General features: G+C 39.7%; 1 protein-coding gene across 3 annotated transcripts in view; it reads right to left on the minus strand.

Moving 5' to 3' along the window:
* arid4b (AT-rich interaction domain 4B) overlaps positions 1-12,805 on the minus strand; it is a 176,414-nt gene that overhangs the window by 20,496 nt on the left and 143,113 nt on the right. For 2 of the 3 annotated variants that reach the window (XM_072559297.1, XM_072559288.1), the window contains 4 exons: positions 11,819-12,076; positions 8,701-8,785; positions 3,192-3,399; positions 453-1,634 (listed from right to left, as the gene is read on the minus strand). In XM_072559297.1, coding sequence (XP_072415398.1) covers positions 453-1,634; positions 3,192-3,399; positions 8,701-8,785; positions 11,819-12,076 — 1,733 coding nt within the window. The remainder of the gene's footprint in view (positions 1-452; positions 1,635-3,191; positions 3,400-8,700; positions 8,786-11,818; positions 12,077-12,805) is intronic. The other variant, XM_072559304.1, reaches the window with a different exon arrangement.

The following is a 12,805-nucleotide window of genomic DNA, read 5'->3' on the forward strand; positions in this document are numbered from 1 at the left end:
GACTGACGTTAGTGCAAATGTCAGTCAGACGTTTGAAGAAGTAAGTCTCATTTCACTTCACTATAAACACAAATGGAATCCAAACCTCCATTCTCACTAACTTGTTTAAGTTCAGTGATTAAAAAAATACGTGCAGAAGAACGGTAGAATCAGCAATCCTTCGACAGCAAGTCTTCTTACCTTCAGTCACCATGCCATTCCATTACCGGCATTATCTTACTAATCACAATTCAACATGTCATTCCCACAAACTTTGTGCACCCATACTAATTACATCAACAAGACTCTCTCAGAACAATGAAAGGCAGGAACTTACAACAGACTGTGTTAATTGCAAACTTTGGGAGATGTGTGCTCCCATTAATATTGACATATACTAACATAAAACACAGCTAAAGATTTCGAGCAAACTCTTTGCAACATCTGAGATTAGTTTCCATGTGATTGCTTACCTTTTTCCTTATGTTCTGGCTCGGGTTGATTGCTGCTGCTGGAGCTAATGCTGGCATCAAACCCTGTTGGGGAAACATTGCCTTCAGACTGCCCCTCTTGCAGCTCCCCTGTCACACTATCCACCTCATTGGTGCTGTCAGTTTCACTCTTAATGCTCTGGACTTCCTCCTGGCTTGGAGCCAAGGTTTGAGCGAGCACAGTGTTTGGCTGTGGCCTGGTGGCCTCTGTCACTGTAACTGAGACTGGAGACTCAGGGGTGGTGGGTGGCGTATTGAGCACAGAGTTACTACCACTGCTGGGCATTTCTCCCTTCTTATCCAACTTTTCAGCTGGTTTCTCCTCGCTGGGTCTGATAGGGGAGATAAGTGATGGTGCAGTTTCGACTTCCATGGCTGGCAGCCTCTCCTCCTCTTTGGCAGTCTTGGCTGGTCCATCAGCCTTTGCCTCTTCTGGTGCCACAGGTGGGCTCGACGTGGTCTCAGTATCAGAATCAGAGAAGAGCTCCTTTAGAACCTTTTTTGGCCACTGGATCTGGATACTTGACCATACGTCTTTCCGGTCCTTCACTTTTGCATTCTGGACCCTTAATTCGGAACTATTTAAAAGCTTGATCCTTTTCTCAGGCATTTCTGAGAAACTGGAAAACGAAGTGGTGTGCAGAGGTTTCCTCTTTTCCTGTAATCCATTGTGTTTTCTGGTGGGGGAGTTTTTCATTTCAATTCTTTCAACATCCTCATCGGAGCTGCTGCTGCTGCTAGTGATGTTGAGGAGTGATTCTTTGCCTTTTGACCTCTCACCCTTGCAGTTAGGCGACCCCTTGTGTGTCCAGTCTTCAGCTCCAACCCATTTCCTCCGGGAACGCTTCATATGTGACGTTGCCCTCCTCTCTTTTGGTTCTTTCTGACCTGTGGGTTTCAATCTCACAGTTTCCTCCTCCTCATCTTCAGAACATTTCCCCCTTCTTACCCATTCTAGGGGGTCTGAAATACTTCCCAACTTGACACTAGCTAGAGGCATTCCAGCAGCAGGAAGGTTCCTCTGGTCCTGAAAGGCTTGCTCCTTCCTTTCCTGCATTGTTGTGTCCTGGTGCAGATCTTTTCTCCAGGTGGCTTCACATCCTGTGCCATCATCATCATCATCATCATCATCATCATCATCACTCTCCTCAGAGCATCCGGAACCTGAGAATATAAAAGACAGACAAATCAACATGACTGAAAAGACATGAAGCTAAAGCAGTATTCCAATAATCACTAGCTCAACAGGCATTTGATCTAATCAAGTATCCTTTGAGTCTCAATTTTCATAAAGCCTCGGGTCCAAAAGCTACACAGACATGGGCGAGAGAAATAAATACAGCACAGCACCTGGCCAATCCAAAAAAAGCACCACATGATGATATCTGAACAGATCTGACCACATCTGAACAGCTGTTGCTGACTGTGGTATGAAGGGAAGATGGTTTACCCCCAACCTTTCACCTTTTCAAGTAGATAAACTCATTTTCACCTAGTTCTTGGTGATGGGCAATGACATTTCTCACTTCTGGGCCAGTTTCACATGTAATCAGCTGTGGTTCAGCAGGCAGAAGGTATGCCTGAAACGGTCACAGATTTTCAAATCCCACCAAAAGAGACTCGAGCCCATACTTCACACGTACAGTATTGAAGAAGCACATCACTATTAGAATTCCCATCTGTCCTCCTAAAAGATTCTATGATACTATTTTAAATAAGGGTTGGGGTGTTCTCCAAATAAGAGTGACCTGGCTAACATTTATCCCCTGAACAACCTTCTGAAAATACACTTCATCTGATGACTCATCTCATTTCAGTTTGTGGGATCTTGCTGTATGCAAATTGGCAGTCATCATTTCTAGAGTAACAACATTGCCTACCCTTCAAAAGTACTTTAATGGCTATAAACCACTTTTGGCATATTTGAAATCATAAAGATTCAATACAAATGAAAACTGGGTGTATTTCAAAATTTGCTGACAACACCAAATGTTCAGGAAGAAAGTGGAAGACTTTAAGTGTATATACATTGGTAAAACATATAAACATGTGGCAGATTAAATTTATTGCAAAGCCATACAAAGTGATGTATTTGGCAGGAAGAACAAGGACAGACAAATTAAAAGAGAGGGCACAATATAAGGAGCCTGCAGGAACAGACCCGGGGTTGTAAGTGCATATAATACTGCAGGTAGCAGCAGGATACTGATCTGCCATTGTAACCAGCTCAGAATCCAGGAATAACTAGTGGGTGTTTCTAAATTATGTGGATTTGCAACAGTTCAAAAAGTCAGCACACCACCACCTTCCCATGAACAACTGTGGACGAGCAATAAATGCTGGCCTTTCTAAAACGGTGACACTCTCAGGCTATGAATGAATTACAAAAATTACATGGAAGACAAGCCTGACAAGTCCACAATTTATTAGAGTAAGATTGCAGTCTTGGAACCAATTCAGGATAGCTTATTAATAACAGTAACTGTAGAATTAATGAGGATGCTTTTATTTAGTTGTGCTTTTCTCAGTAGCTAACAGCAGCATCTATAGCTTAACGTTCTCTGCCAATGACATCTGTCACGTCCAAAATAAAAGTATTTAATGAATATGAACATATGAAAAGTGAATGTGCAACTTCCAGGCAGTAATTTATAATTCCATACACACATGAAGTGTAAATCACTTCACTACTTATAGCTTGACTTGAAAGGAAGTGAATACCTTGTACTCCATTGAGAATGGAATGGCCTTCTGTCGAATTGTCTTGCTCACAGCCTCTTGTTCCAACTCCAATTAATACTGGTGAAATGTCTGAAGATACTGGGTGAGCTGGAGACTTTGAAAGCCGATGGACTCTTGCAGACTTGCTGGGAGATTTATCATCTTTATCTTTTTTATCACTACTTTCCTTTTCTTTATCCACTTTGCCCTGAAATGCAGATATCACGTATTTTTCTTTTGGCAAATGCCATTTATTTTGTAGATTAATCTTTAACAAGGATCGAGCTTATGAAAAACTGTATATTTTGTAAGGAGAGTGCTACCTTCAGATAAAAGTTACAGTAGGACTGTAGAAGTGGAGTATTAGGTTCACTAAAATTATACTGGGAGTAAATGAGTAGAATTATCTGGACACGTTACTAAGACTAGGCTTGTAGGCTCAGGTGTGTATTCTGAGCAGAAATTTTAAAAGGGTGATGGAAGAATTTATGATGATTAGACAATCCTTTATGATAGATAGAAAGAAACTGTTTTGTCTGACAGGGGAAATTGAGAACAAACAGCATAACCTTAAAATTAAAGCTAGGTATTTTGGAGTGACATCATGGACACTTTTTTCACACAAAGCATTCCGGAAACCTGGTAACCTCTTTCCTACAAAAACTTCAGATAATGGATTTTTGTTCAATAAGTGGTTAAATGAATCAAAAGCAGGTAAATGGAGTTCAAGGACAGATTAGTCATTAATGGTGGAACACTCTCAAGGGGTGGTTGACCCACTTCTGTTCTTATCCATGATTTATATATTTGAGATATGCTCAAAATAGTAGTCATATAAATTCACAGGACCAATAAACCAAGACAATAGTCTGCATTACATTAACAGATATAACCAATAATGACATTATTATATTGGTGCATACCTACATCTTTGGATCAATATAAAAGTGACAGCATAATCCAGGAGGCTACTGACTACACGAAAGCCTGAAGCACACTACACCAAATACAAGATGATTCATCTGATGATCACATTCTTTCCTCCAAATAGCTTGTGGGTGATTTTGTCTGCAAACCTATTTCTGGTGCACAATCAGGACTACAAGTGAAAGTGACAAGAAAAGAACACATACACCTTGGATATTTCCTGCATAGAATTGTGGTTTCAGTGGATTTTCCATTATGATAGTCATAAATTAAAATTCACAGCAAAGTCTCTGCATTATGCAGCTCGATCAGGTTATAATCAACAACAGCTTGAAATGCCACTGAAGCAGAAAACAAGAAAAATACTTAATTGGATAATTAAGGCTTGCATGAAAAATCATGTTTGGCTTTTTATACTGAAAATGGAATGAAAAATTTGAATGAAGAATTAGATATGGAATAATAGAAGGATGAAGGAAGCTTTATGAACATTTAAAAAAGTCTATAACCTGTGAGCATAAAAAGTAAACCACAGCAAACCTATACATTGGGTTATGCCATATAGCACTGTGCACCATATTTTTCATTCATTTCTCCATCTCCGAAATAATGATGTTCAAGTCAGCATATTTAGGGAGGGTGGCAAGGATCGAAGTGACACAAAAATATAAGAAAACCCGCAACAACATTTCATGTCAATATTCTTCTCGCTTCTGTCCACAGTGGATCGTTCCCAATTAGAAAATGATTCACTAATTGTGGACAAGGCAGCCTTGATAAATTTGTTAGACCCAGTAAAATAATCAGAAAAGCGATACATTACCATAGATGTCTCAATGGCAATCAGGGTAATGGATACATTTATTCAAGAGATATTTGATTTTGAAAATTTGATTCACATACTCAGATTACAACTTCCAAATGTTAGATAGAGCACCTGGCACTGAAAGGAGTGCTTGTGCCCAGTCCAAGCTGCCCACATTGAGCCTACTCCCAGCCTTCCTTATCAAATTCAATTAGCATAAACTTCTCGTCTCTCCTTCCTCATTTGTTCACCCAATTTTTCCTTAAACTACACACATAATAGTCAATTAAAGTGAGTTCCACACTCATTGCTCTCTGGGAAAAGCTCTTTCTTCTGAATTTCCAGTTTATCTAACGACGACTGTAAACAATTTAAATACCTACATTCTTCATACCAGAGATAAATTAGCCTTTTCATTTCAATTAGGGTTACCAACTCTGGTTGAATATTTGTATTCCTGGAGGGTTGATCACACCACTCCTACCTTCAACTACCAACTCAGTCAAGTAGGTTCTATGCCTAACTCCATTATTTTCAACATTAGCAAAGAGGAGCATTCCAAGCAAGTGAGAAAAACACGTGCAATTTTTTAAAAATGTGACACTGCAAAGTTTTTCTTGTCTCCCCAGTCTCCAATGTGAGCAAGAATATAGTTCAAATTATAGAAACAAATGTTGAGGGCAAAATGGGTCTCTATATTATGTAGTTCTGAGAGATACAGAACAGGGAGGTGCAGGTAGAAATTACACCCTGTCACACCCGACCTTACTGGGTCTGGTATATCTTTGCTGCACTCCCTCCATTCACTAGACTAATTCCTGGGAAGGCACGACTGACGTATGAAGCGAGACTGGATCGGTTTAAAAAACAGAGGGGGATCTCAAAGAAATCTATAAAATTCAAACAAAACTCGTAAATGCAGGAAGCGTGTCACCCATGGTCATGTGGTCCAGAACCAGAAGTTAGTGTTAGGACCCTCATGGCAGGCTCATACAGTGGTGATGTTAGATGGGATTCATGGTGAGCTGGTAAGATGGATATAGAACTGGCTTGGTCACAGAAGAGAGAGAGTAGGTTATCTTTCTGACTGAAGATCTGCGATTTGGGGTGCATAAAAACAATATGGAGGAGGATGTAGGTGGTCTGATCTTAGTGCAAATGACACAAAGATTGGGGGAGCTATAAACAGTGAACAGGATTACCAGAGGATACAACAGAATATAGATAGGTTAGGGTCTTGGGTGGAGAAATGGCAGGTGGAATTTAATCTGTGAGGAATTTAAGTGTGAGGTAATGCATTTTGTAAGGTCTCATGCAGGGAGGAAAGTATACAGTAAATGGCAGAACCCTTAGATGCATTAACATAGGGGGATAGAAGCATACAGGTCCATAGTTCCCTGAAAGTGACAATGTAAGTGATATGGTAGTCAAGAAGGCACATGGCATGCTTGCTTTCATCAGTCAGGGTATAATTTATAAAAATTGGCAAGTAGGTTGCAGTTATATAGAACGTTAGTTAGGCCATAGTTTGGAACATTATGTATAGTTCTGGTTGCCACACAACCAGAAGATCATGGAGGCTTTGGACAGGGCACAGAAAAGGTTTACCAAGATGTTGCCTGGTCTGGAGGTTATTAGCTTGAGGAGAGATTGGACAAATTTGGTTTGTTTTCACTTGAACATCAGAGACTGAGGAACGATTTGACAAAAGTTTATGAGAGGCATGGATAGTCAAGAGTTTTTCTCCCAGGGTAGAAACGTTAATGATGAGGGGGACAAAGGTTTAAAGGTAGAAGGAAGAAAGTTTAAAGGATTTGTGAGTGGCAAGTCTTTTTACACAGAAAGTGGAAGTGCCTGAAAATGCACTGCCAGGGATGATAGCAGCAGATACAATAGCAATAGTTTAGAGGCATCTTGACAGATACATGAAAAGGCATGGAATGGAGGGATATGGACCATGTAGAGGCAGAAGGTTTTTAGTTTAGAAAGATATCGTGTGTAGGCACAGGCTTGGTTGGCTGAAGGGCCTGTTCCTGGGGGCCTATTCTTTGTTCTTTGATTCAGGGTAGGCCATTTAGAACTGAGATGAGGAGACATTTCTTCACCCAGAGAGAGTGGTGAGCCTGTGGAATTCTCTGCCACAGAAAACAGTGAGTCAAAACATTGAACGTTTTCGAGATGGGGTTAGATAATAGCCCTTGGAGCTAAATGGATCAAAGGGTATGGGGAGAAAGCAGGAACAGGGTATTGAGATGGTATGATCATAGTGAATGGTGAAGCACACTCAAAGGGCCGAATGGCTAACAATTTCTCCTATTTTCTACGGTGCTCTGTTTCTATATTAGCCTTTTGGGTGAGATGTTATATAGCGCCCCAGTTCTGTCTTTAGGTCAATGTAAAAGATCCATTACTATTTTGGACAGGAGCAGGGGAGTTCGCTCCAATATCCTGGGTTAACACTGATCATGATCACTTAAAACAGGTTATCCGTTCACACTGCTGGTTGTGGGGTCTTGCTGTGTGCAAATTAAGGCTGTTGCATTGTAACAGTGATTTCAAAAGGACTTTAATGGCTGTAATGTGCTTTGGAGTGTCCTGATGTTTTGAAGGGATCTGTATAAAGCCAAGTTACTTCTATTTATCCAGTGAGCCATGCTGGAAAATGTTCATGTTGCATATTAACTGAGTTGTAGACAAGGTTCTGTACTGTTCTTTTGTGTGTATGATTAAATGTCTCCCAATCAAGATTCATATACCAAAAGTGGTCACTTCAGCAAGTCCCAAAAGTCTGCCATCTCCTGGGGAGTTCAAGTGAAAATCAAGACGAGTAATTCATTTATCTATCAATTTTACTTTGGACTTCACACAATATGAAAGATGTTGAGCTAGCATAGAGGTCATAGGTAACAGACACAGTTTACCATGTTGGGCTACGTGCAAACACTTAAATGATGAAAAATTGATACTTTTTGCTCAGAACAGAGGAAGTTAAAAGATTACTCAAAAACGTGTTAAAAACTACGAAGGGATCAACTGTTCCTACATACTGAGGATACTGGGGGGCTCAAGGAATAAGGACTCTTTCTAAGGACAAAGAGTAGAACTTTCCTTTTTGTATACCGAGTGTGGGAAGTTGTGGATTGCAGTATCATATTTAATGATTGAAGCGCAAACCATGTCAGGTTGAATGGAAGAGGAATAAAGGAATGTGGACCAAAAAGGCAAGTAGGTTTAGAACAACTGCTCATGTAGAGAATAGACTCAAACATAGACAAGTTAGGCTGAGTGGTATGTTTCCAAATTGTAGATTCTATATTGTTTTAAAATTCAGGGCATCAGTTTTGCTACAATCCCACAGAATTGAGATTCTGATGTAAAAATTCTTTATAAGACACAAGAGCCTTTGCGATTATAGTTTGTCTCTTTATGAAGGTAGGAAATATAAGTAGTAAGCCATTTAATATGATTCTGTTTGATTTTGTCTCTCATCTCCATTTTCACCACAGCCCTCAATTCCCTTTGTATCCAAAAAATCTATTGCTGTATTTGTTCCTTGCAAAGTACTTGCACTGTTTAATTAGTATATTATTTTCTCAGCGACAGGTAACGTCACCATATTCCCAACAGACCAGAGGGCTGCTATCTCATTAAAGAGACAATTGCTGGATTTAATCCGAGGGTCACCATGTCTCAGGCATTGGGAGAGGTTGAGATGGGGAGCATTTCATGGTAACCTTAGCCGTCTGGCTAAGGATGGCCACATGCCACTGTGCTTACCTTTATTTTCTTTCTGTGTTTAATTTTTGGGACATTTTTGTCTGCAGGTCGCACTATTTTTTCTGCTTTAATCCATTCATCGTACCTGACAGACAAAAACAAAGTACAAGCTCCAGTAATGTTAGAAAGACAGCGCAGATTACAAGCAAACATGAGGAGTACATTCAGAACCTCCAAACAGCTGTGCTTGAACATTCAGACTGTAGTCATCACATCTTCATTAAATGCTCCTTGTTGGAAATGAAGTTCGGTGTATTTAACTCATAGCACCATCACTGCTTTACAAAATTAACTAATTGCACTTTGGAAGGCAGGAGACTTGTGCTTAATTGAAAATGACTAGATGATGCATTTCAAATGTGCAGCAGGTTAGAACAAACATTGAAATGCTGCTGATGAAACAAAGTTCATTTACAACAGGGCACTTATACTAAACAATTCAACATAAAAACAAGCACAACATTTTCAAAATGCAGTTTCCGTTAAATGGTCTGTTCAAGCCAGATATTGCAAGTGAAACTTTGGAAAGTATTATTACAGCTGTTAACAATGGACCAATCTTTTGTTCAGCAGTTTAACTGGAATGAAAAACAATCATGTCATTAGTGAATGGCTCAGATAGTAAATGGAATGCTGGTGCAAAATGGCTTTTATGGAGTTTTATTTCCCTTTATAACATCTGTATAATTTAAATATACTTGATGGCGTCATTAAAGCATTGCTTTGTTGTCCGCTTGTAAAACAGTGTACCAGAATCTGTACAAGTAGCAGATTCAACTTATTATCAAAGCATTCCCCACCATCTCTTCATATAAACAGTCTATTCCATTGACTATTACAAACACTCAGGAAAGTTGGGAATATTTAAGAAAATCTATTACATTTTGAAATAACTTTGAAGATTTTAACATTTAACCAGGATAACTGGATTTCTTTCACCCAGCCCTCTCCAATTATCTTTCACAAGATGATTCACCTTAGTGTTTGCCTTTGCTATAAGGAACAGCCTGAAATCTGTTGTTAGGTTAATTTCTAATAGCGCATCAGTCTGAGATGCAACTGTTCTGATCTTTCTCTCAATAGTCTCCAAATGTCCCATTTCAGATCAGTAACCGAGCAAAATCTGCACCGATATTTGTCGGGGGGAAATAACATTGTTTTACACCTACTGTCTTCCATGGTACATCTTTACAGCCAAATCTTAGCATAGCTCAGGTATCTCCAAATATTGCTGGAGGCTGCCCTTGCATCTCGCATGGTCTGCAAATTTAAACTGATTAAAACTCTGCTGCCCATATCCCAATTTGCACCGAGGGCTGTGCTCACCAACCTTAGTATGCAGTACCTTGATTTTAAAATTCTCATCCTCATTTTCAAATTTTTCCACGGCCTCACCCCTCCTTCTCTCTGTAACCTCTTTTCAATCCTACAATGCATTGAAATCTTCATCATCCTCTAGTTTTGGCCTCTTACATATCCCTGGCCTTCATCGTTTCATTATTGGCAGTTGTACATTCAGCCGTTTGGGCAGTGGAATTTCCTCTTTTTCCATCTCTATTGCTCTCTGTCCTCCTTTAAGATCCTTCTTAACCTACATCTATGGCCAAGTTTTTAGTCATCATTTATAATATCTTTTCTGATCTCATATCAAATTTTTGTTCAAGAAACAAGGGAACATTGTGTACACAACATGGTTTAGATCCACTGATCTATTTTTAGTTTGCAAAATAGAATCAGAGTAACAAAATGAACGGACTCTATCATTCGAAGCAGTTTGTTTCATGAAGGAAGGATGGTCATTTACATTGTTGAAAAATACTTTACAAGCTTTATCTGTAACGCACTATGTTAACAAACTGGTGCCCAATTGTAACTACGGCCTGTAACTGCTGTCCATGGAAATTGATGTAGTCATAGAAAGTACAGCATGGAAACAGACCCTTCAGTCCAACTCGGCCATGCAGACCAGATATTCTAAATTAATCTAGTCCCATTTGCCCGCATTTGGCCCACATCTCTTCAAACCCCTCCCATTAATATACCCATCCAGATGCCTCTTAATATGGTAATTGCACCAGCCTCCACTACTTCCTCTGGTAGCTCATTCCATATAAGCACCATCCTCTGCGTGAAAAAGTTGCCCCTCAGCTCCTTTTTAAATCTTTCCACATGAAAACACACTGGTACTTATAAAACACTGGAATGATCCATGTTACAACGAATGGAGAAAATTATACATAGACAGTTCCAATGCAATGTGCTAACATATTTAGACCTCCAAGGTTGACAAAAAAAATGCTCTAACAGGAAGTCTATCATTGATTACCACAAGTTCCAAAATAGATCCAAATGATAGCTACATTAGCACTAAGAATCCAAGCTAAATGTAACAAGTGGTTAGTGTGCCCATGAAAGCATGCCCAGAGTTTGACTCTCCTTCGTTCCATTCCCATTTGTGCTTCAGTTTACTAGTATGTAGAGTCACACAGAATATGACCTCTGCATTCTTCTAATTCTGCCATTTTGCATAGTCCAGCTTTCATTGCACCACCATTCATAGCCATACTTTCAGCTATCTACACCCAGTGGACCCAAGGGACCTAGATAGCTGAAACTGCCCACTCAATGTCATTACCATGAAGAGTCTTTTTAAATGTCTCTAAAGCTTTTCGTTCAGAATTAAAGTGTTATGGCTAATACAAATGGCCATTTTTTGGCACATGTAGTAAAATACTCAATGAGGCTACTAGCATGGAAGCTTCTCTTTTACTTAAAAAAGTTTAAAAGTATAAATTAAGTTAAGATTTACACCAACTGGGATGGGTGAGCAGGAGGCAAAGATGGGGTGGGCAGTGTGTGTGTGTGTGTGGGCGGGGGGGGGGGGGAGGAGAAAGAGGTGGAATGGTGAGGGAGGGAATGAGCAGGGGAGAGAAAGAGGGAGGGAGGCAAGTTGCCAATCACATTCAACAAATTTCAAGGCAACCATCTAGAAGGACAACATAACTTACTGGAGAAGCGACAGTAAAACAGGAGGCCATACAATGCAATAACTTATTCTGCATGGCATTCCCCTTGAACAGCTCAAAGGGAGATATGTGATTTCTAACTTTTAACTCACCTCACATTCCAGCCACAGTAATGCACCAGGTACAGGACCATTCCACCCTCTACATCACAATCTTTAATGCTCGCTTCATACAACTTCTGGTTTCTTCCTCGACCATATCTCACTTGAACTTTCATTCCTGCTGGATAGCACTCAAATTCTTCCTCCTCCTCCTCCTCCTCCTCCTCTTCCCTCTCTTCATCATCATCTTCCTCCTCTTCATTTTCCTCATCCTCTTCATCTTCCTCATCCTCTTTACTGCTTTCGTCTCTAACCCCAGATAAATGAAAAACATTTGTGTGTTTTACAAAACAAGTTGACAATTGCCTTTTGTTATACTTTATATTTACAATAAAGTTCATCACAGTTATTTACGGGTGCATCATATTGTCATACCTGGTTCTCTGCCAAAACTCAGACACCCTTAATACTTGCCCTGATTAGTATGATGCAAACATTAGAACTTATGCTCAAACTGGATCCAGAGAGCAAACGATTAATAACTAATTGTGTATAATTTTAATCCTTAAAATGTTGCAATAGTTTAAAAATACAATTTAAAAAGTGCTTTCATGTAATGTTTTTAACTTCTATCTAGCTAGGTTTGCACTGGTGCAATCAGCTGAGGCCCAAGTCATATCGCTCTAGGATACAGACAAATGGGAGAGCCAGAAAATCCCCTGTCTCTGAGAAAGTGAGCATATAATGATTATACTTCATGAATTATTTGTTGCAAGATTTGGAAATTTCAAAAATATTCAATATCATAATCACCAGAAAGTCTAAAAAGGATTGGCAAAAACTTGAAATTTATTTTCCTTGAGTTGCTGAGATGAATGGATCAGAGACACGAAGTAGACACAGAACAGGGTGAGGAAAGGTCCTGAACACTAGCTCTTGCCCCATCAAACCTGTGAGCACATCAAGGTAAAAACAAGGACTGCAGATGCTGGAAACCAGAGTCTAGATCCTCTGATAAAGCCTGACCTGCTGTGCTTT

The sequence above is a fragment of the Chiloscyllium punctatum genome, chromosome 3 (assembly GCF_047496795.1).
Source record: "Chiloscyllium punctatum isolate Juve2018m chromosome 3, sChiPun1.3, whole genome shotgun sequence".
Classification (NCBI taxonomy): Eukaryota; Metazoa; Chordata; class Chondrichthyes; order Orectolobiformes; family Hemiscylliidae; genus Chiloscyllium; species Chiloscyllium punctatum.